At 32.8% G+C, this 25,383-nt stretch overlaps 1 protein-coding gene across 1 annotated transcript; it reads left to right on the top strand.

The window, feature by feature from the left end:
• Positions 1-1,003: 1,003 nt before the first annotated feature.
• LOC109189827 lies at positions 1,004-1,792 on the top strand. The gene has a single exon (XM_019340455.1). The coding sequence runs from the start codon at positions 1,004-1,006 to the stop codon at positions 1,790-1,792; it is 789 nt and encodes a 262-aa protein (XP_019196000.1).
• The last annotated feature ends 23,591 nt before the right edge of the window (positions 1,793-25,383 follow it).

Below are 25,383 nucleotides of genomic sequence, written 5' to 3'. Positions count from 1 at the left end.
CAGACATCACTATTGAAGATGAAGAAGATTGTTTTGCGCCGGATGATGTAGGGGTGGAGGCAAGTGCTGAACCTCCGATACAAACATGGAATGTGGTAGGCAGATTTTTGACTTCGAAATTGATTAAGCTTGAATACATGAGACAAGTTTTGGCTTCGGTTTGGCAACCGGTGATGGGGGTGACGGTGACAGAGATACAAAAGGGTTTGTTTCTTTTCGTTTTCTTCCATAAAACGAATGTCGATTATGTTCTAGATGGAGGGCCATGGGCATTTGAGAATAGTACCTTGGTGTGTCGCCTAGTTGATGATGGGGTGCTGCCGGTTAATGTAGACTTGAACACTGTTGACATGTTGGTGCAGTTGCATGATGTGCCTATGGGATATACATCACAGCCAATACTTGAGCAGATGGGAAATTTCATTGGAACCTTTCTTAAGCACGATGAGAGGTTCGTGGGGGCGCCATGGTTAGCATTCTATCGTATCCGTGTGTCGATCCCAGTTGATAAGCCTTTGCGGAGGCGCATGAAGTTGTTGAAGCGTGATAAAACAACATGTTGGGTTAACTTCAAGTACGAGAGACTACATTCCTTCTGTTTTTTCTGTGGTTTGATGGGGCATTCCTACAAATTTTGCATGAAAGCTCGGGTTTCTATGGTCCCGGTTCAGCAGTATCCATATGGCCCGGAGATGAGGGTGGGGGGAAGTAGGGGACCGAGGGAGGTGGGGGAGAACTGGCTGGTGCCTGTAGGTGGTAGGCCGAGAGATGTGGTTGGGGGAGAGGTGTTGGGGGTTCGGGTGGGTATGTCAAGGGTGGAGGGGGAGCGGGTGGTTTCGGGAGGTGGTGTGGTTGTAGAGCCGGTGGTGGAGGCGGTGGCGGAGAGGAGAAGGGAAGAGGGGTATGAGGGGGGGAGGCGGACTGGGGAGGAGGATATAGTTATGGTCGATGTGTCAAAAAATGTGTTCATGGCGGGTACTGCTGCGCAGTCCCGCCCGTTATCATGAGTACGTTATGTTGGAACTGTCGTGGCTTGGGCAATCCACAGACAGTTCGAGAGGTGGTGGACATGGTCTCCAGTAAGAAGCCGGATTTTGTATTTTTGATTGAGACAATGGTGAAGAGTGATCGTGCGAAAAGATTACGTGTAAAACTAGGATTTGAAGGGGTATTTTATGTGGATCCTGAACGACAACATGGTGGTTTGGCATTGTTATGGAGGTATAATAGCACTGCAAGGTTGATTAGCTATTCTAAAAACCATGTGGATGTGGAGGTCACAGTAGAAAGTCACCCCCCGTGGCGTATGACGTGTTATTATGGATTTCCACAAAGATCTAGGAGGCGGGAGTCGTGGGATGTATTGAAGAGGTTATCAACGCAATCCACACTACCATGGGTTGTCATTGGTGACTTTAATGATCTTTTATTCCAGTCTGAGAAGCGTGGAAATAATCCACACCCGGAAAATTTGCTACGAGGTTTTGGGGAGACTCTAGATTTATGTGGTGTGTTACAGTTGCCTATGGAGGGATACCCATACACTTGGGAAAGGGGTGAGGGTACGGAGGACTGGGTTGAGGAAAAGCTTGATACAGCAGTAGCAACTATGGAGTGGCGTGAATTGTTGGTAGAAGCCAAGACGGTTAATATACTCACACGTAAGTCAGATCACTCGGCGATATTTCTGAGTATTTCTAATCCTATGGGATTTGGTGGAGGTGGTCGCCGTGCGTTTCGCTTTGAAATGGCTTGGTTTCTGGATTCAGGTTGTAGAGGGGTGGTGGAGTAGGCATGGCTTGATGGGCAGGGAAATGGGCTGCTGAATAACCTACAGTTGTGTAAAGACCGATTGCAGGCCTGGGGTGGTGATCGTTTTCATATGTTTGGTAAGCAGTTGAAATTATTACATGCCAAACTGATGAAAATAAAAGGAGGCAGAGGCCCTACAGTGCTGGCAGAGTACAACACAATCAATGCTCAATTGACCAGTCTGGAGACGCAGGAGGATATCTATTGGCGACAAAGGGCGAAACAACATTGGCTCCGTGGGGCAGATGCAAATACCAGATTCTATCATAGGTATGCTTCATCTCGTAAGCGTAAAAATTATCTGACTAGATTAAAAGGGGTGGATGGAAGCTGGGTAACTAAGGGTGCTATGAATGCTGTTGTTATTGATTATTTTGTTGATATTTTTAAATCATCTAATGCCCCGCCCCTTAGTACTTTTTTTGATACGGTGCCCCCTCGTGTGTCTGATTTGCATAATGAGTCTTTATTGAAACCATTTGTGGCGGAGGAGGTGAAAGGAGCTTTATTTGCTATGTTTCCGGATAAGGCACCGGGGCCGGATGGAATGAATCCAGGCTTTTATCAGCACTTCTGGGGTGTTGTGGGAAATGAGGTGACAGAATTTGTGTTCAATTGTCTTAATACGGGTGTCTTCCCAGAGGGGTTAAATGATTCCAATGTTGTCCTAATCCCCAAAAAGAAGGTCCCTGAGTACCCTGCGGATTTGAGACCAATTGCGTTAAGCAATGTGGTCTATAAGATTATGGCTAAAATGATTGCGAACCGGATGAAGCCGTTTATGGATACTATTATTTCGGAATCACAGAGTGCTTTCATTCCTGACAGGTTGATAACAGATAATATCCTAATTGCGGCTGAGGTAGGACATTATCTTAATAGGAAGCAGTGTGGAAAGACTGGTTGGGGGGCCCTAAAGCTGGATATAGCTAAAGCGTATGATAAGATGGAGTGGACTTTTTTGAGACAGATGATGAAAGCGCTGGGATTTGCAAAAAGATTGGTAAATTTGATTATGTTGTGTGTTACTTCGGTTTCGTACAACATCCATATAAATGGCGCAGTTGGAGGAGTTGTGGTGCCAACACGGGGCCTCAGGCAAGGAGACCCCTTGTCTCCTTATCTGTTTATTATTTGCGCGGAGGGATTGTCCTTGATGTTATAGCAGGCACAGTCTATGGGAACTATACATGGATGTAGAGTAGCAAGAGGGGCTCCGGCTATCTCTCATTTGTTTTTTGCAGATGATAGCCTCTTGTTCTTTAAGGCAAATGCCCAGGAAGGGGGTGCAATTAAGTGATGTTTAGAGCTCTATGAAAAGTTTTCTGGCCAGTCTATAAATTATCATAAATCCAGTATTTGCTTTAGTAAAAATACATCGGAAGAGATAAGGGGAGAGGTGGCAGCAGTTTTAGGGGTGGCCCAGGCGATTGACTTCGGAAAATATTTGGGACTACCATCGTTTATTGGTAGAAATAAGAAACAGGTCTTTGCTTACATTGAGGAAAAAATTCGACAAAGGGTGGGATCCTGGAATAAGAAGTTGCTGTCACAAGCTGGTAAGGAGATTCTATTGAAAACGGTAGCCCAGGCTATGCCTACCTTTTCAATGGGTGTCTTTTTACTAACAGATTCACTTTGTGTGGCGATTCAGAGGACTATGAATAGGTATTATTGGGAGAAGGGGGGGTGTAGGCGGAGGAGGTATTCACTGGATGGCTTGGGATCGTCTCAGTAAGCCCAAAGTAGCTGGGGGACTGGGTTTTAAGGACCTAAAGGCCTTTAATCTTGCAATGCTGGGGAAGCAGGCATGGCGTTTCCTTACGAAGCCAAAATCTTTGGTTCCAAAAGTATATAAAGCAAGGTATTTCCCTAAGTCTAATTTTATAGATGCTATTGTGGGAAATAGCCCAAGTTATTGTTGGAGAAGTATTATGGTTGCCCATGACCTTGTATGTGGAGGATAAGGAGGAGAATTGGGAATGGACAAACAACATTGATAGGTAAGGATCCTTGGCTATTGGACTTAGATTATAAGATTCATACTGATTTACCAGGTAATATCTATGAGGCGAGAGTATCAGGTTTGATTGATCAGGATACTCGTACCTGGGACCTGGATATTTTGAATGATATTTTTGACCCCATTGATGTAAATAGAATCCGCAGGGTGCCTGTTTCTCCGGATTATGAGGATACATGGTATTGGTATAAGGAGCAGAATGGATCATACTCTGTTAAAAGTGCTTACCGGGTGGTTGTAGGAGAAATACAAAATAATACTGGTTTTAATAGATGGAATGCGTTGCGGAAATTGGATGTGCCATCAAGGTGGAAAACTTTCTTGTGGAGAGCCTTAAGTGGTATTTTGCCAACTGCAATAGCCCTGGCAATTAGAAGAGTTGATGTGTCTCTAGCCTGTCCTATGTGTCTTGATTTTAATGAGGATGTTATGCATTGCTTATTAGAATGTCAATATGCTTGTCGAGTTTGGAATGAATCTTGTATTGATATATCTTCTGTGGTTGGGGGATCTTTTGTTGAGTGGTTTCAGAATGCAATGACTGTGCTAACAAAGGAGAATCTTACTCAAATTGTTGCAGTTTTATATCACCTTTGGATTGCAAGAAACTCAGTAGTTTGGGAGGGGAGTATGAAGATGCCGAAGATGTTATGGTGCAGCGCCAAAGCAACCCTCACTACTTGGGTAGCGGCTCGGTCACCAACGCCTCCAACAGCACAGCAGCAATGTCACGCCGTCATTCCACAGGGACCAGTCTGCTTTGTAGATGCGGCATGGAGCCAAATGTCACGGACAGCAGCGTTTCGCGCAGTAATGTTAGATGGGAGTGGAGGCTTTGTGGCAGCAACGAGTGGTCGGCTTCCGTTTTGTGAAAATGCTATCACAGCGGAAGCTCTAGCTTGTAAGGAGGCGTTATCTTGGTTGAAAGATCGGCAAGTAACAGAAATTACAATTCACACAGATTGTTCGGTCCTACAATCCTATCTATTCAGAATTGGCTTGCAGCTCAGATCATATGTTGGAATTGTGGTTCATGAGTGTCAAGTGCTTATGGCACAGTTTAATTCATGTCAATTTCGTTTTATTCCTAGACGTTTAAATATTATTGCTCATACTTTAGTTTTATTGGTCTCTGACCAGGACATTACTATGTATTGGGATGATGTCCCTCCTGATGCTATTATTCCACACTCTAATGAAAATTTGCAACTTTGCTTTCAAAAAAATTTTGACTTTTTAATAAAAACTCACTAAAAGCATGATATATTCCAATCACTTTTGACAACAATGGGATCTCTTAAATTATAATTTTATTATTTGAGATATGAGGTGTTTTCTTGCATTCTTCTTCGCACACGTTATAATCCAAATAGCAGTCCCCAATAATACAACACCAACATTTTTGACCATTAACGCATGTAGCTTGCTGACAATGATCACCAATCTCTATTTTCTTATTTGTTGATATCCGACCTATAACAACAACAACAACAACAAAAGTTATATGTTTATGATAACAATTTAATTAGATTTTAAAGGAAGAGAGAAGATGAAAACGAGCAGAAGATACATCTATCATATACACTTACATTCATGAAAGCTAAACAAAGTAAAAATTGTCAGATATAAGACAATCAAATATTTGATATTCATAGTCGCCATTACTTTTTCCAGTAGTTTGTGTGTATGCACCCAATCATAAGAGAATCATATTGAAGATGATGCATTAATTTATACACTCTGTTAATTCTACAAATTTGGTAATGTATAATAAATAAGGAAATAAATAAAGAGCAATATATTTTACCTATTTGATATTCATTAGTCGCAATTTATAATTATTACTAGCATTGTGTACGCGCGATGCGCGAAAATTCATGCCCAATATTAAAACATTGATAAATACAAATAATTAAAAATTATAATTCGAATTATATATATACAAATAATATATACATCTTGTACACACACATATATAATTTATCATTCATAGAAATTTAATTAAAATATAATTAAGTATTAAATTGCATTCAAAAAAAAAAGTATTAAATTAATATATAATAATTTTAATAAAATGATAATTAAAAATAGGAAAAAGATATGATAGATATAGGTGTATGGTAATAATGATGTGTTATTAAAGTTGGAATTAAAAACTAACGGTGTTATAACAGTGTAAGGGTAGTTTTGTCAAATAACATTGGAATGTACAACATTTAAAGTAAAATGTACATATTTATTTGCATACAAAAGAGGGACATAAATCAAGGATATAACTTTCATTGAGGCTTATTATATTTTTAGATAATAAGTAAATCACCAAACTCGTCCCCCAATTATTCATGCATAATTTACGAATTAGTCTTTGACTAATAATTTTACCAAATTGAGTTCTCAAATATTTAATTTTTACTCATTTTGATTCTATGTCAGATGTATTGAACGACAAAAATAAGAATATTGAATACTTAAGGACTTAATTTGGTAAAAATTAATAATTGAAGACTAATTTATGAATTATGATTTAGTCGATAGATGATTTTGTAATTTACCCATTATTAATTTGTAAACTCTGAAAATTTGGTAATGTATGTAAAATAAAGAAGGAAACTGCAACACTAAATATATGGTCAAAAAAATTGGTCTGATAATCTATATCTATATCCAACTTTCCCGCTCAAACTTTTTTTAATAATAATTAATTAATTTATTGATAAAATAATTAATAAAGCTTAATTGGTAACAAAATGTAATATGAAAATTAATTGATATCTATTAATATCTATTAATTAATTGGTAAAATTCTTTGAAAATTTTGCATAATAACGTAATTTTATAAGGAAATAATAATTTATTAATTATTATATACACCAATAAAAAAGGAATGCAAGTCAATTATTTTGAAGTAAAAAGAATGTTGTAATTTTAGGAAATAATTATGAAGAAAAATGCAATGGAAATCAATATTGAGATAGCTTATTATATTTTCGGCAATTAATTAAATATATATGCAATTCATAATTAATTAATTATATTAGTATTTATAATATACCATTTAAGTCAATACGTAATAAATAGAATTCCTTTTTAAGTACATACTAGTATTTGCACCCGTGCGATGCACGGAATGGATTTTTTAAGAATATATGAATTTATATATAATTATTTAAATTAGAACATCAAATATTATATAGTGCACTTAAAGATATGGTTTAGATCGTTTATATATTTTAATGATATCATTTCTTGAATTTGTGCAAATAATTTCTCAAATTAATAGCTAATGTCTAGATGTACGCATGCGGTGCTATAACTTTAAAGATTTTATTTATCATTGTTTAGTATTTTCATAAATTAGGCAAATGTGCTCGTACTCTAACAGCTCAGTTATAGAAATGAATTTCTATCCTTATTCATTTGTATGGAAGATATATTTTTTGTCTAGATATATAACAATTTTTTCATTTAAAAAAAAAATTAATATCACCGATTATATTTACACATTATAGAAACCACTTTCTAGACGACATTCCTAGTGGTAACACAATCTTGTTCATCTTCATCTAGAGCTAACACCTTCAATCCAACATGACGGGTTACTTGGGTGAAAATATATAATGGTAGAATCTCAATTAGTTATCCTTTTATATTTCAGTCAATTAGTCAATTAGAATATCAAATGCAGTGATATTTTTATATAATTTTTGTTCCATTTTTAATTGATGATGTAGATATTATTATTGAAATATTTTCGTTCTTTACTTTTACTATTTTTTAAAATATGCATTTACTATTGATAATGTAGAATATTATGATTGAAATATTTCCCACCATTTTTTAATTTTCATTCCATTTTTAATTAAAATGCAATGATCTGCCCATTTTTTTTTCTTGTTTTTTAGTCAATTATGGATCATTTTTTATTTGCAGTCAATTATTAATATTCATTTCCTCTTATAATTTCAGTCAATTTGTAAAATTAGATTCATATTTTACCTAATATTTTTGTTTCATTTTTAATTTTCATTGACTATTTATAAATAGTTATGCTGTGAAACCGTGTCCACATTGCAAGGTGGACACAATTCTATTTTCAAAATTACTGAACTATATGTTCATAATTATAAAACTATATATTCATAGTCTCTGAACTTCAAATTCATAATTATTGAACTCTATATTCACAATTACAAAACTCTATGTTCATAATTATTGAACTATATGTTCATAATTATAAAATTATATATTCATAATTTGTAAACTTCATATTCACAATTCTTGAATCTCTATATTCATAATTACATAACTTTAAGTTCATAATTATGTTCAAAACACTATATTCATAATTATAGAACTATATGTTCATAATTTGTGAACTATATAATCATAATTATGAACAATTTTGGAACCGTGTCTACCTTGCAAGGTGGACACGGTTCCACTGCATAATTTTTCAGGTCAATAGTACTAAAAAAAATAATAATAATATTAATAATAAGAGACTTTGGACTTCTCAATACTTACCCACATTGATGGTCACACAATTGCGTTTATAAGAGAAGTAATATATAGAGGAGCTCAAGAGCTCCTCTTTCCAAACATTTTCAATATGGGATCAAAATAATCCAACATCATTTACAAAGGGAGCCCGTGGCTCCCTTTTGTCTTCTTTTTATTATTTTTAATTTTATTTTTATTTTGTATATTGTTTTGTTTGGATTATTATTATTATTATTATTATTATTATTATTATTATTATTATTATTATTATTATTATTATTATTATTATTGATAAATTCGTCAAAATTTTAACGAATTCGTCATTTTAACATTTTAACTTTAATCATAACAACAAAAATTTTATATAATAACTCAGAAATTTGCTCCAAACTACTAATAACTAATACAACACATACATTTTGGGTTAATCTTTCACAACCCCCACTAATAAATAAATAAAGGGAAAATCAACGATTTGGTCCCTCAATTGTTAGCGAAATATCAATGTAGTCCCTTAATCGCGAAATCATCAATTTAGTCCCTGGAAATAACTGTTTTTAGTTGATTTGGCCCCTCCGACCGTTCCCTGTTGAAAATCCGGCGAAGGCTCCGATTTGGCATGGGTAATTTAGTATTTTCACACCATCTTCTTCATCTTCCTTGACTAAGCTTCACCGGAAAACGTTCGTCGGTCGGAAAATGGAGCCAAGTCCATCTATCACGAAATATGCCGCTGAGCCGATTTGCACTGGGTACGGTGGTCCGTCGGATCTGCTGGTTCGCTGCCTTCCTGATCGGAATTGCTTCTCAGGGACATCTCGCTGCCTGCCTGCCTGACTGGAATTGGAACCTCAGGAGCTCATTCCCATCTGCCACGCAACGTGGGTGCTTTTTGGGAAGCTTGTTGGCTTTTGCTTTAATGGCGTCCCTGTACTCCTCAAACCTCGAGATTACTTTGGGTGTGTTGTGGACTTTAAGGATTCAGTCGATAGTGCAGATTGGGTTGTGTTTCTTGAGCCAGCTGGATTGGAATATGATCTCCACAACGTTTCTGCTCGTGTTTTCAACTCCCAGTTCTGACACTGTAATTCCAGATAAAGCCATTGAAACTAACACTCACCTCCAATCAATCAAGATAACATTTTGGCTAGAAATTTGAGGAAAAAAGCAAAAAGCTAGGTTTCATGAAGATCTGACCACAAACAGGGCAAGAACAGATGGTGGTTCTGAGAGAAGGGTCTCTGGTGAGGCTAAGAACAGGGTCAACCACCATCCTGCACTCATAGCACCCAGAAAGCTTTCTGAAGGGCATGCCTCTGAGAGATCCAACAATGGAGGAAGGTGAGGCTGGGGAAGAAGAAGAAGGGTGTTTAGGCGGCCCCATCTTCTTGCGCACCTTGCTGATTTCTTCAAGGGTTTGGGGGGGCTTCTGTTTTGGCTTTCTGTGTCTCTGCTCCTTTGGCTGCTGCTCCAAGTGTGGTTGCAGGTGAAGAGGTTTCTCACCACTGCCCATGAGTGTGGCTTGTGAAGATGGTGAGATCGTGTCTGGGGTTTTGGGTTCTTTTTGCAATTCTTGTTTATGGCCATTTCTTCATGGAAGAAGAGATCAGAGATCTGAATGGTGGTGTGTGTTATATAACACAGTCTTTTTCACACCATCTTCTTCAAGCATAACTTCGGCATCTTCCTATGGCCTTGAACGTTTTCCGGTGAAGCTTAGTTAGGGAGGATGAAGAAGATGGTGTGAAAAGACTAAATTACCCATGTCAAATCGGAGCCTTCGCCGGATTTTCAACGGGGAACGGTCGGAGGGGCCAAATCAACTATACACAGTTATTTCCAGGGACTAAATCGATGATTTCGCGATTAAGGGACTACATTGATATTTCGCTAACAATTGAGGGACCAAATCGTTGATTTTCCCAATAAATAAATAGATAAATAAAACTAAAATAAGAAGACAAAGGGAGCCCATGATTCCCCTTTGTCTTCTTTTTTATTTTTTAAATTTAAATTTTATTTTGTATATAGTTTTGTTTGGATTATTATTATTATTATTATTATTATTATTATTATTATTATTATTGTTGTTGTTGTTGTTATTGTTATTATTTTATTTTATTTTATACTTGAACAATAATATTTTTATTATACTTGAACAATAATATTATCAATCAATTATATTATATCATAGAATATAATACCATATATAATATTACCAATTAATAGATTTTATTTAATTTCCATTTGACATTTACTTACCAAATAAGTTTTGAATCTCTATATTCATAATTACATAACTATATCTTCATAATTATGATCACAACACTATGTTCATAATTATAGAACTATATGTTCATAATTGTTGAATAATATATTCATAATTATGAACAATTTTAGAACCATGTCTACCTTGCAAGGTGGACACAATTCCACAACATAATTTATTGGGTCAATAGTACTTTAAAAAAAAATTTTTAGACTTCTCAATACTTGCCCACATTGATGAGCAAGCAATTATGTTTGTAAAAGGAGCACTGTTCCTCCTATATAGAGGAGCTCAAGAGCTCCTTTTCTAAACATTTTCAATGTGGGATCGAATGATCCAACATCATTTACGGGGGGGGGGGGGGGTGGGGGGGGGGTCCGTGACTCTTCTTCATATTTATTTTAGTTTTAATTTTATTTTGTATATCGTTTTGTTTGGATTACTATTACTATTATTATTATTATTATTATTATTATTATATTATATTATTATTATTATTATTATTATTATTATTATTATTATTATTATTATTATTATTATCATTATTTGATTGTTGATAAATTTGCCAAAATTTTAACCAATTCGTCATTTTAACATTTTAACTTTAATCAAAACCCCCCAAAAAATTATATAGTAACTCAGTAATTTGCTCCAAATAGCTAAAAACTAATACAACACATACATTTTGTGTTAATCTTTCACAACCTCATTAATAATAAATAAATAAATAAAAACTAAAATAAGAAGACAAAGTTGAGGCTTCTTAAATAAGAACTTTTTGACATCTCAATACTTGCCCACATTGATAGGCAAGAAATTATGTTTGTAAGGGGATCATTGCTCCTCTTATATAGAGGAGCTCTATCTTTTCAAACATTTTCAATGTGGGATAAAAATTATTTCAAAATCATTTACAAAGGGAGCCGGTGACTCCCCTTTGTCTTTTTTTTTTTTTTGGTTTTTTTTTTGTTTTTAATTTTAATTTATTTTGTATATAGTTTTGTTTGGATTATTATTGTTGTTTTTGTTGTTGTTGTTATTGTAATTTAATTATTTGGCAAATTCGTCAAAATTTTAAGAAATTCGCCTGTTTAACATTTTATATTTAATCAAAACACCAAAAATATTATTTAATAACTTAACAATTTGCTCGAAACTGCTAAAAACAAAAAAAAAAACAAAAAAAAAAAACTCATACATTTTTGGTTAATCTTTCCCAAACCCCCTAATAAATTTTAAAAAAATTAAAAAATAATTAAGAATCCATTAGGATAAGTTTTTTTTTTTTTTTTTTTTTTTTTTTTTTTTTTTTGTAAATAAGAGCCATTTGACACGTTGGGTTTTAATAGGTTGTGGAACCGAGTCCACCTTGCAAGGTGGACACAGTTCTATGTTCATAATATTTGAACTTCATATTCATAATTATTGAACTCTATATTCATAATTACAGAACTCTATGTTCATAGTTATTGAATTATATGTTCATATTTATAAAGATATATATTCATAATTTTTAAACTTCATATTCACAATTATTGAATCTCTATATTCATAATTAGATAACTATGTGTTCATAATTATTTTCACAACACTATGTTCATAATTATAAAACTATATGTTCATAATTTTTGAACTATATATTGATTATTATATTCATAATTATGAACTATTTTTGAACCATGTCTACCTTGCAAGGTGGACACAGTTCCACAACATAATTTGTCGGGTCAATAGTTATACTATACAAAGCCTTTGGACTTCTCAATAGTTGCCCACATTGATGTGCAAGCAATTGTATGGTTGTAAAAGGAGCATTGCTCCTCTTATATAGATGAGATTAAGAGCTCCTCTTTCCAAACATTTTCAATGTGAGATCAAAATGTTCCCACATCGTTTACTAAGGGGAGCCACATTTGTCTTCTTCTTCTTTTTTTTTTTTTTTTTTTTTAATTTTAATTTTATTTTGTATATAGTTTTGTTTGGATTATTATTATTATTATTATTATTATTGTTGTTGTTGTTGTTGTTGTTATTTTAATTTTATTTTATACTTGAACAATAATATTTTTATTATACTTGAACAATAATATTATCAATTATATTCTATTGTAGAATATAATACCATATATAATATTACCAATTAATAGATTTTATTTAATTTCCATTTGACATTTACTTACCAAATAAGTTTTACTACAAAAGTTTTGGGGGGAAAATTTGTTAGGAGGATTTTACTTTTATATATATATATATATATATATATATATATATATATATATATATATATATATAGATTGTAAGAGGATCATTGCTCTCTCTTTTCAAACATTTTTAATGTGCGATAAAAATGATCCCAGATCATTTACAAAGGGAGCCCGTGACTCTTTTTTTTTTTTTTTTTTTTGAATTTTAATTTTATTTTGTATATAGTTTTGTTTTGGACTATTATTATTGTTGTTGTTGTTTTTGTTATTGTTGTTGTTTATGATATTATTATTGTTGTTGTTGTTGTTGTTATTCTAATTTGATTATTTGACAAATTCGTCAAAATTTTAAGAAATCCGTCTATTTAACATTTTATATTTAAACAAAAGACCAAAAATATTATTGAATAACTTAGAAATTTGCTCCAAACTGCTAAAAACTAAAACAACTCATATACGTTTTGGGTTAATCATTCTTAAAGCCCTAATAAATTAAAAAAATTAAAAAATTAAAAACTAAAATAAGAAGCCATTAAGATAAGGTTTCTTAAATAAAAGCATTTTGACACGTTGGTCTTCAATAGGTTGAGAAAGTGTACATGTAACAGGGTCAATCGAATAGTTATGCTATGGAACTATGTCCACCTTGCAAGGTAGACACAGTTCCATGTTTATAATTACTGAACTATATGGTCATTATTATAAAGTTATATATTCATAATCTTTGAACTTCATATTCATAATTAATGAACTCTATATTTACAATTACAGAACTTTATGTTCATAATTACTAAACTATATGTTCAAAATTATGTTCACAACACTATGTTCATAATAGTAGAACTATATACTCATAATTATTAACAATTTTAGAACCGTGTTTATCTTGCAAGATGGATTAGTGAGCTTTTGAACTTTTCATTTGTAAAAGGCCTTTGGACTTCTCAATACTTGCCCACATTGATAGGCAAGCAATTGTATGGTTATATAAAGGATATTAGGAATAAGGGATTAGTGAGGGATTAGTGACACTTGGCACAATCCTAACCACTTAACTTCTAGCAGGTTATTATGTTATTTGGCTACTGTGTAACTGTTCTTAGTTAGTTAGGAGCAGTTGGGCTCTCTGTATCCATCTTACCAGTGTATAAACTCTCTCCTTTTTCATTCAGTGACATATACAGAAATAATCCTTCTTCTTCTTCAATTCTTCAACTCCTTTTACATTGCAACATGGTATCAGAGCTCAGAGAATAAGGAGTCTATTCTACCAATCTACAATGGCGTCTGCGTGGCCAACGATTGGAAATCGCCCAGCTCCGATTGATAGCAACACCACAGCTCTGGCAGAAACTCCGGCTAATGGAAACACCAGACCAGCTTCTCTCAATACACCGACAGGATTAAACACCTCTGAGGTAACATTCAATCCACAGAGCTATTCCAACCCTAATTCATGTCAATAAGAACTTGATTTGTGATAGTTGCCATTTTGCTAAACAAACAAGACTCCCTTTCCAGTCCAGTGAATCTATTTCAGCTAGATGCTTTGATCTATTACATGTTGACATATGGGGACCCTATAAAATAGCCACTATCCATAATCATCACTATTTTCTCACTATATTAGATGATCATAGTAGGGCTGTTTGGGTATATCTAATGCAGTTGAAATCAGAAGTGAGAGGCTTAATTGCAGATTTTTGTAACCTAGTTGAAAATCAGTTTGGCACCACAGTGAAATGCATAAGTTCAGACAATGGATTGGAGTTTAATATGACAGACTTCTTCAAAAGAAAGGGAATTGTACACCAGACATCTTGTTCTCACACCCCACAGCAGAATAGTAGGGTGGAAAGGAAATATGGGCACCTACTTTCCACAGCTAGGGCTCTCAGGTTTCAAGCCAACCTGCCAGAATATCTATGGGGAGAGTGTGTACTGCATGCAGCATACCTAATCAACAGGCTACCCTCTGTTGCTATTAATAATCAGATTCCCTATCAGGTATTGATGAAGAAAATGCCATGCTACCAACACTTAAAGATATTTGGATGTTTAGCCTATGCAACTACAGTGGGGCCTAAATCCAAACTGCATCCTAGAGCACGAAAGTGCATCTTCCTTGGCTATGCAAGTAACACAAAGGGCTATAAGGTTTATGATGTTGCATCCAAACATCTCTTTGTCTCCGAAGATGTAATATTCTATGAGAATGTGTTCCCCTTCCAGTCTAGTACTTCAGCAGATGGAGCTCAGGACATTCTTCCAAATCTGAGTCCTTCTTTTAATGAAGATCCAGAAGGTCCAGAGATGTCCCACATCCAAAACCAGACCACATCCAACTATGATCACCTGAGTACTATTTCTGCATAGTCACCAGCTGAGACACATGCACAAGAACAGGTCAACAATGATCAGACATGGTCCCCTGACTCAAGAGAACAGATGTCTGAGCCTGAACACAGTCCTGATTCTACAGAAAATCAACAAGTTGCTAGGAGATCCACAAGACAAAGACACATTGCTACTTATCTTCAGGACTATGTCTGTCAAAATGCAACCCTCAAGACTTCTCCTCATCCTATCTCTAATGTGCTGAACTACAGAAGGTTGGAACCCCCATTCCAGTCTTTCATTATGAACATTACTTGCTGTTCAGAACCAAAGAACTATCAGGAAGCAGCTCAACATGAGCACTGGAGAAGGGCTATGCAGGAAGAGATCACTACTGCCTTGCAGAACAACAATACTTGGGATCTAGTCAACCTGCCCCCTTCCAAGAAACCTATTGGTTGCAAGTGGGTGTACAAGATCAAATACAAGGCTGATGGCACCATAGAGAGATACAAGGCATGGCTAGTGGCAAAGGGTTATAATCACGTTCTTGGTATTGACTATCTAGACATATTCAGTCCAGTGGCAAAGATGACAACTGTTAGAACCCTTCTAGCAATTTCAGCAGCAAAGGATTGGCATGTTCATCAGATGGATGTGAACAATGCTTTTCTACATGGAGATCTAGAAGAGGAAGTTTACATGCAGCTGCCCCTTGGCTTGACAGAAAAAAGGACTGGGTTAGTATGCAAGCTAAATAAGTCTCTTTATGGCTTAAAGCAAGCTAGCAGGCAGTGGAATACAAAGTTAAACACTGCATTGCAGAATATGGGGTTCAAACAAACTTTACCTGACAACTCTCTGTTTACTAAGGGTGAGGGAAGGTCATTCATAACCCTATTAGTGTATGTTGATGATATAGTAGTTGCAAGTGCTGACCTACAGTGCATATGTGAGGTGAAACAACAACTAAACAGGAGCTTTAGATTGAAAGATTTAGGCCCTCTGAAGTACTTCCTTGGTTTAGAGGTGGCCAGACAAAGGAAAGGGATTAGTGTATCTCAAAGAAAGTATGCACTAGAATTACTTGAAGATACAGGATTCACAAATTCCAAACCAGTCTATAGCCCTACTGTGCCCTCACATAAGCTGAGCAAAATGGAGGGTGATCCTCTTCAAGATAACACTCAATACAGGAAAATTGTAGGAAAACTCCTATACTTAACCATTACCAGGCCAGACATCAGCTTTGCTACTCAACAACTGTCTCAATTTCTGGAAAAGCCCACTGATCTACACTTACAAGCTGCCTTTAGGGTGCTCAGATACATAAAGGCTACACCTGGCAAAGGTTTATTCTTCCCTGCAACATCAAATTTATAGTTGAAAGCTTTCTCTGATTCTGACTGGGGAGCTTGCATTGATACTAGAAAATCAGTCACTGGTTTCTGCATTTTCCTTGGGAATGCACTGATCTCTTGGAAATCAAAGAAACAGGCTACAGTTTCCAAGTCATCTTCAGAAGCTGAATATAGAGCCTTAGCAGCCACAACTTGTGAGGTACAGTGGCTGTCTTTCCTCCTAGCAGAACTTGGAGTTCAACATAAAGAAGCAGCAGCAGTGTATTGTGATAGCAAGTCTGCAATTGCCATTGCAGAAAACCCTGTGTTCCATGAAAGGACCAAACATATAGAACTTGATTGCCATCTTGTTAGGGAGAAGCTGAGCAAAGGACTCATCAGGTTGTTCCATGTTACCTCTGAGAACCAGCTAGCATATACATTTACTAAGACTCACTGTCCTAGCTCTTCCAACACCTGTATCTCCAAGCTTGGATTGTTAGACATATACAATCCAGCTTGTGGGGGGATATTAGGAATAAGGGATTAGTGACACTTGGCACAATCCTAACCACTTAACTTCTAGCAGGTTATTCTGTTATTTGGCTACTGTGCAACTGTTCTTAGTTAGTTAGGAGCAATTGGGCTCTCTGTATCCATGTTAGGAGCAATTGGGCTCTCTGTATCCATCTTACCAGTGTATAAACTCTCTCCTTTTTCATTCAGTGACATATACAGAAATAATCATTCTTCTTCTTCAATTCTTCAACTCCTTTTACTTTGCAACAAAGGAGATCAAGAGCTCCTCTTTCCAAACATTATCAATGTGGGATCAAAATGATCCCACATCATTTACTAAGGGGAGCCACCTTTGTCTTCTTCTTATTTTTTTTTTTAATTTTAATTTTATTTTGTATATAGTTTTGTTTGGATTATTATTATTATTATTATTATTATTATTATTATTATTATTATTATTATTATTATTATTATTATTATTATTGTTGTTGTTGTTGTTGTTTTTGTTGTTATTGTTATTGTTATTATTCTAATTTTATTTTATACTTGAACAATAATATTTTTATTATACTTGAACAATAATATTATCAATTATCAATTATATTATATTATAGAATATAATACCATATATAATATTACCAATTCACCCAAATGCTCTGTCGGGTCGGAGTGTGGGGGGCCCATAGGGTTCGGGTTCAGCCTTCTGGAAGAATTAATAGATTTTATTTAATTTCCATTGGACATTTACTTAAAAAAAAAAGTTTTGAATCTCTATATTCATAATTACATGACTATATGTTCATAATTATGCTCACAACACTATGTTCATAATTATAGAACTATATGTTCATAATTGTTGAACTATATATTCATAATTATGAACAATTTTGGAATCGTGTCTACCTTGCAAGGTGGACACCATTCCCCAGCATTAATTTATTTGGTCAATAGTACAAAAAAAAAATAAAATCTTTGGACTTCTTAATACTTGCCCACATTGATGGGCAAGCAATTATGTTTGTAAAATGAGCATTGCCCCTCTTATATAGAGGAGTTCAAGAGCTCATTTTCTAAACATTTTCAATGTGGGATCAAATGATCCAACATCATTTACAAAGGGGAGTCCGTGGCACCCTTTTGTCTTCTTCTTATTTATTTTAGTTTTAATTTTATTTTGTATATCGTTTTGTTTGGATTACTATTATTATTATTATTATTATTATTATTATTATTATTATTATATTATTATTATTATTATTATTATTATTATTATTATTATTATTATTATTATTATTATTATTATTATTATTATTATTATTATTATTATTAGGGAAAATTAAATTTTTCGTCCCTAAGTTATAGGGTAAATGTAGAATTCGTCCCTGAGCGTTGGTCATGCTCACTTTTCGTCCCTAAGTTATCATTGGTGTTGCACTTTTCGTCCCTGAGTTATAAAGTAATTGTAGAATTTGTCCCTGAGTGTTGTTTATGCTCACTTTGCATCCCTAAGTTATCATTTGCTTCAAATAGCTAAAAACTAATACAACACATACATTTTGTGTTAATCTTTCACAACCCCCATTAATAATAAATAATAAAGAAATAAATAAATAAAAACTAAAATAAGAAGACAAAGTTGAGGCTTCATAAATAAGAACCTTTTGACATCTCAATACTTGCCCACATTGATGGGCAAGAAATTATGTTTGTAAGGGGATCATTTCTCCTCTTATATAGAGGAGCTCTCTCTTTTCAAACATTTTAAATGTGGGATAAAAATTATTTCAAAATCATTTACAAAAGGAGCCGGTGACTCCCCTTTGTCTTTTTTTTCGTTTTTTTGTTTTTGTTTTTTTTTTGTTTTTAATTTTAATTTTATTTTGTATATAGTTTTGTTTGGATTATTATTGTTGTTGTTGTTGTTGTTGTTGTTGTTGTAATTTGATTATTTGGCAAATTCGTAAAAATTTAAAGAAATTCGTCTTTTTAACATTTTATATTTATCAATACAACAAAAATATTATTTAATAAATTAACAATTTACTCGAAACTGCTAAAAACTAAAACAACTCATATACATTTTTGGTTAATCTTTCCCAAACCCCCTAATAAATTAAAAAAGAATTAAGAAAAAATAAGAATCAATTAAGATAAGTTTTTTTTTTTTTTTTTTTTTTTTTTTTTTTTTTTTAAATAAGAGCCATTTGACACGTTGGGTTTTAGGTTGTGGAACCGTGTCCACCTTGCAGTTCTATGTTCATAAATACTGAACTATAAGTTCATTATTATAAAGCTATGTATTCATAATCTTTAAACTTCAATTTCATAATTATTAAACTCTATATTCATAATTACAGAGCTCTATGTTCATAGTTATTGAATTATATGTTCATAATTATAAAGATATATATTCGTAATTTATGAACTTCATATTCACAATTATTGAATCTCTATATTCATAATTAGATAACTATGTGTTCATAATTATGCTCACAACACTCTGTTCATAATTATAGAACTATATGTTCATAATCTTTGAACTATATATATTCATAATAACAAATTGCACTTTTGGTCCTGTGAGTATTAGGGTACTGACAATTTGAGTACGTGACTTTTAAAACTCCCAATTTAAACCTTTAACTATGCAATTTTTGGCAGATTTGGTCCTCCGGGCCAAATTGCCGGCCAGTTTTGGCCGGAAAAAGATTTAATGCTTCGAATTAATTTCTGATGAGGGTAAAATTGTCATTTCACTCCCTTCTTCTTCATTCTCCCTTTCTTCTTCGTTCTTCTTCTTCTTCGCTCACCGGTTCTATCCCTTTCCATTTTGGGACTAATATTATTTGAGTTTCAATTCAGAAAACGCAAACGTCAGATCAGAGTACAAAACATAAATGATAATCACTAAAAAGTCAAAAGAAGAACAAGAATTATATTATGACGTCAAGCTAAGGTTCCAAATGAACCTTCAGTTTGAACTGAATTTTTTGATCCTCGTCCATACCCGAAAGAGAAAAACGACTTCTTGTTAATTCTGCTACTGCTACTCTCGCCGGAACTTATGATCTCATCCTGCCGGCGTTTCTGCTGCTGAACTTCCTTTTAAACCGCCAAATAAACCCGCCGGTCCGCCGCCGAGTCCATCGAGAAAGATCTCCTGATCGGTTGAACCGCAAACTGCTCATCCTTTTGCCTAATGTCAATGCACTCATCCCCAACGCTGGTATCTCGCCTGAATTTTCTCCAATTTTTTCTCGCAAATTTCGGTGTCGGAGACGGGATGATCGACAGATCCTCATCAAGTTCAATAACAACGCCGTCGTCTTCATTACTCCCGGCCGCCGTGAAATCGGCAGTAGAACTGCCGGGGTTCGAAAAAATCGCCGACGAGGAAATGCAGTTTCTGCAGATTGGACAATTGGCGTTGTTACGAAGCCAAACATCAATGCATTCAATGTGGAAGCCAAACATTCAATGCATTCAATGTGGAAGCCAAACATTCAATGCATTCAAAATGGAAAGGGATAGAACCGGTGAGCGAAGAAGAAGAAGAACGAAGAAGAAAGGGAGAATGAAGAAGAAGGGAGTGAAATGACAATTTTACCCTCATCAGAAATTAATTCGAAGCATTAAATCTTTTTCCGGCCAAAATTGGCTGGCAATTTGGCCCGGATGACCAAATCTGCCAAAAATTGCATAGTTAAAGGTTTAAATTGGGAGTTTTGAAAGTCACGTACTCAAATTGTCAGTACCCTAATACTCACAGGACCAAAAGTGCAATTTGTTCTATTCATAATTATGAACAATTTTGGAATCGTGTTTACTTTGCAAGGTGGACACCATTTCCCAACATTAATTTATTGGGTCAATAGTACAAAAAAAAAAATCTTTGGGCTTCTCAATACTTGCCCACATTAATGGGCAAGCAATTATGTTTGTAAAAGGAGCATTGCCCCTCTCATATAGAGGAGTTCAAGAGCTCCTTTTCTAAACGTTTTCAATGTGGGATCAAATGATCCAACATCATTTACAAAGGGGAGTCCGTGACACCCTTTTGTCTTCTTCTTATTTATTTTAGTTTTAATTTTATTTTGTATATCGTTTTGTTTGGATTACTACTATTTTTCTTCTTCTTCTTCTTATTATTATTATTATTATTATTATTATTATTATTATTATTATTATTATTATTATTATTATTATTATTATATTATTATTATTATTATTATTATTATTATTATTATTATTATTATTATTATTATTTTTTTTTTTTTTATTTGATTGTTGATAAATTCGCCAAAATATTAACAAATTTTTCATTTTAACATTTTAACTTATATAGTAACTCAGTAATTTGCTTCAAATAGCTAAAAACTAATACAACACATACATTTTGTGTTAATCTTTCACAACCCCCATTAATAATAAATAATAAAGAAATAAATAAATAAAAACTAAAATAAGAAGACAAAGTTGAGGCTTCTTAAATAAGAACCTTTTGACATCTCAATACTTGCCCACATTGATGGGCAAGAAATTATGTTTGTAAGAAGATCATTTCTCCTCTTATATAGAGGAGCTCTCTCTTTTCAAACATTTTAAATGTGGGATAAAAATTATTTCAAAATCATTTACAAAGGGAGCACGTGACTCCCCTTTGTCTTTTTTTTTTCGGTTTTTTTTTTAATTTTAATTTTATTTTGTATATATTTTTGTTTGGATTATTGTTGTTGTTGTTGTTGTTGTTGTTGTTTTTGTAATTTGATTATTTGGCAAATTCGTCAAAATTTTAATAAATTCGTCTGTTTAACATTTTATAGTTATCAATACAACAAAAATATTATTTAATAACTTAACAATTTGCTCGAAACTGCTAAAAACTAAAACAACTCATATATATTTTTGGTTAATCTTTCCCAAATCCCCTAATAAACTAAAAAAGAATGAAGAAAAAATAAGAATCCATTAAGATAAGTTTTTTTTTTTTTTTTTTTTAAATAAGAGCCATTTGACACGTTGGATTTTAGGTTGTGGAACCGTGTTCACCTTGCAGTTCTATGTTCATAAATACTGAACTATAAGTTCATTATTATAAAGCTATGTATTCATAATCTTTAAACTTCAATTTCATAATTATTAAACTCTATATTCATAATTACATAACTCTATGTTCATAATTATTGAATTATATGTTCATAATTATAAAGATATATATTCATAATTTATGAACTTCATATTCACAATTTTTGAATCTCAATATTCATAATTAGATAACTATGTGTTCATAATTATGCTCACAACACTCTGTTCATAATTATAGAACTATATGTTCATAATTTTTGAACTATATATTGATTATTATATTCATAGTTATCATGAACTATTTTTGAACCACGTCTACCTTGCAAGGTGGACACAGTTCCACAGCATAATTTGTCGGGTCAATAGTACTATAAAAAGCCTTTGGACTTCTCAATACTTGCCCACACATTGATGGGCAAACAATTGTACGGTTATATAGAGGAGATCAAGAGCTCCTCTTTCCAAACATTTTCCACATCATTTACTAAAGGTAGCCACCTTTGTCTTTTTTTTTTTTTTTATAAATTTTTTTTTTTTTAATTTTAATTTTATTTTGTATATAGTTTTGTTTGGAGTATTTTTATTATTGTTGTTGTTGTTGTTGTTGTTTTTATTGTTGTTATTTTAATTTTATTTTATACTGGAACAATAATACTTTTATTATACTTGAACAATAATATTATCAATTATATTATATTATAGAATATAATACCATATATAATATTACCAATTAATAGATTTTATTTAATTTCCATTTGACATTTACTTACCAAATAAGTTTTGAATCTCTATATTCATAATTAAAGAACTATATATTCATAATTATGCTCACAACACTATGTTCACAATTATAGAACAATATGTTCATAATTGTTGAACTATATATTCATAATTATGAACAATTTTGGAATCGTGTCTTCCTTGCAAGGTGAACACAATTCTACAGCATAATTTATCGGGTCAATAGTACAAAAAAAAAAAAAATCTTTGGACCTCTCAATACTTGCCCACATTGATGGGCAAGCAATTATGTTTATAAAAGGAGCATTGCTCCTCTTATATATAGGAGCTCAAGAGCTCCTTTTCTAAACATTTTCAATGTGGGATCAAATGATCCAATATCATTTACAAAGGGGAGTCCGTGGCACCCTTTTCTCTTCTTCTTATTTATTTTAGTTTTAATTTTATTTTGTATATCGTTTTTTTTTTTTTTTGGATTACTATTATTATTATTATATATTATATTATATTATATTATATTATATTATATTATTATTATTATTATTATTATTATTATTATTATTATTATTATTATTGTTTATTTGATTGTTGATAAATTTCCCAAAATTTTAAACAATTCGTCATTTAACATTTTAACTTTAATCAAAACCCCCCAAAAAATTATATAGTAACTCAGTAATTTGCTCCAAATGGCTAAAAACTAATACAACACATACATTTTGTGTTAATCTTTCACAACCCCATTAATAATAAATAAATAAATAATTAATTAATAAATAAATAAAAACTAAAATAAAAAGACAAAGTTGAGGCTTCTTAAATAAGAACCTTTTGACATCTCAATACTTGCCCACAAGAAATTATGTTTATAAGGCGATCATTGCTCATCTTATATAGAGGAACTCTCTCTTTTCAAACATTTTCAATGTGGGATAAAAATTATCTCAAAATCATTTACAAAGGGAGCCCGTGACTCCCCTTTGTTTTTTGTTTTAAATTTAAATTTTATTTTGTATATAGTTTTATTTGGATTATTATTATTGTTGTTGTTGTTGTTATTGTAATTTGATTATTTGGCAAATTCGTCAAAATTTTAAGAAATTCGTCTGTTTAACATTTTATATTTTATCAAAACACCAAAAATATTATTTAATAACTTAGCAAATTGCTCGAAACTGCTAAAAACTAAAACAACTCATAGACATTTTTGGTTAATCTTTCCCGAACCCCCTAAAATTAAAAATAAAATAAAAAATAATTAAGAATCCATTAAGATAATTTTTTTTTTTTAAATAAGAGCCATTTGACACTATGGGTTTTAATAGGTTGTGGAACCGTGTCCACCTTGCAAGGTGGACACAGTTCTATGTTCATAAATACTGCACTATAAGTTCATTATTATAAAGCTATATATTCATAATCTTTGAACTTCATATTCATAATTATTTAACTCTATATTCATAATTACAGAACTCTATGTTGATAGTTATTGAATTATATGTTCATAATTATAAAGATATATATTCGTAATTTTTAAACTTCATATTCACAATTATTGAACCTCTATATTCATAATTAGATAACTATGTGTTCATAATTATTTTCACAACACTATGTTCATAATTATAGAACAATATGTTCATAATTTTTGAACTATATATTGATTATTATATTCATAATTATGAACTATTTTTGAACCATGTCTACCTTGCAAGGTGGACACAGTTTCACAGCATGATTTGTCAGGTCAATAGTAGTAGTACAATAAAAAGCTTTTGGACATCTCAATACTTGCCCACATTGATGGGCAAGCAATTGTATGGTTGTAAGAGGAGCATTGCTCCTCTTAAATAGAGGAGATCAAGAGCTCCTCTTTCCAAACATTTTCAATGTGGGATCAAAATGATCCCACATCATTTACTAAGGGGAGCCACCTTTGTCTTCCAATTATTTTTTTTTTAATTTTAATTTTATTTTGTATATAGTTTTGTTTGGATTATTATTATTATTATTATTATTATTATTATTGTTGTTGTTGTTGTTGTTGTTGTTGTTGTTGTTGTTGTTGTTGTTGTTATAATTTTAATTTTATTTTATACTTGAACAATAAAATAGTTGAGTCACCATGATTTACAACCTCCCACCGCTCTGTTGGGCCGGGGTGTGGGGGGCCCTTAGGGTTGGGGTTCAGCCTTTTGGAAGAATTAATAGATTTTATTTAGTTTCCATTTGACAATTACTTACCAAGTAAGTTTTACTACAAAAGTTTTGGGGGAAAATTTGTTAGGAGGATTTTAGTTATATATATATATATATATATATATATATATATATATATATATATACTTGAACAATAATATTATCAATTATATTAGATTATAGAATATAATACCATATATAATATTACCAATAAATAAATTTTATTTAGTTTGCATTTGACAATTACTTACCAAATAAGTTTTACTACAAAAATTTTGGGGGGAAAATTTGTTAGGAGGATTTTACTTTTATATATATATATATATATATATATATATATATATATAGAATATA

Source organism: Ipomoea nil, unplaced genomic scaffold, assembly GCF_001879475.1.
Source record: "Ipomoea nil cultivar Tokyo-kokei standard unplaced genomic scaffold, Asagao_1.1 scaffold1564, whole genome shotgun sequence".
In the NCBI taxonomy this organism is placed as follows: Eukaryota; Viridiplantae; Streptophyta; class Magnoliopsida; order Solanales; family Convolvulaceae; genus Ipomoea; species Ipomoea nil.
Note: the sequence above shows the minus strand (reverse complement) of the source record. Positions and strands in the feature narration are given on the sequence as shown.

Coding starts and splice junctions, on each gene's coding strand:
- LOC109189827 (XM_019340455.1), top strand. CDS start 1,004: ATGAGTACGTTATGTTGGAACTGTCGTGGCTTGGGCAATCCACAGACA.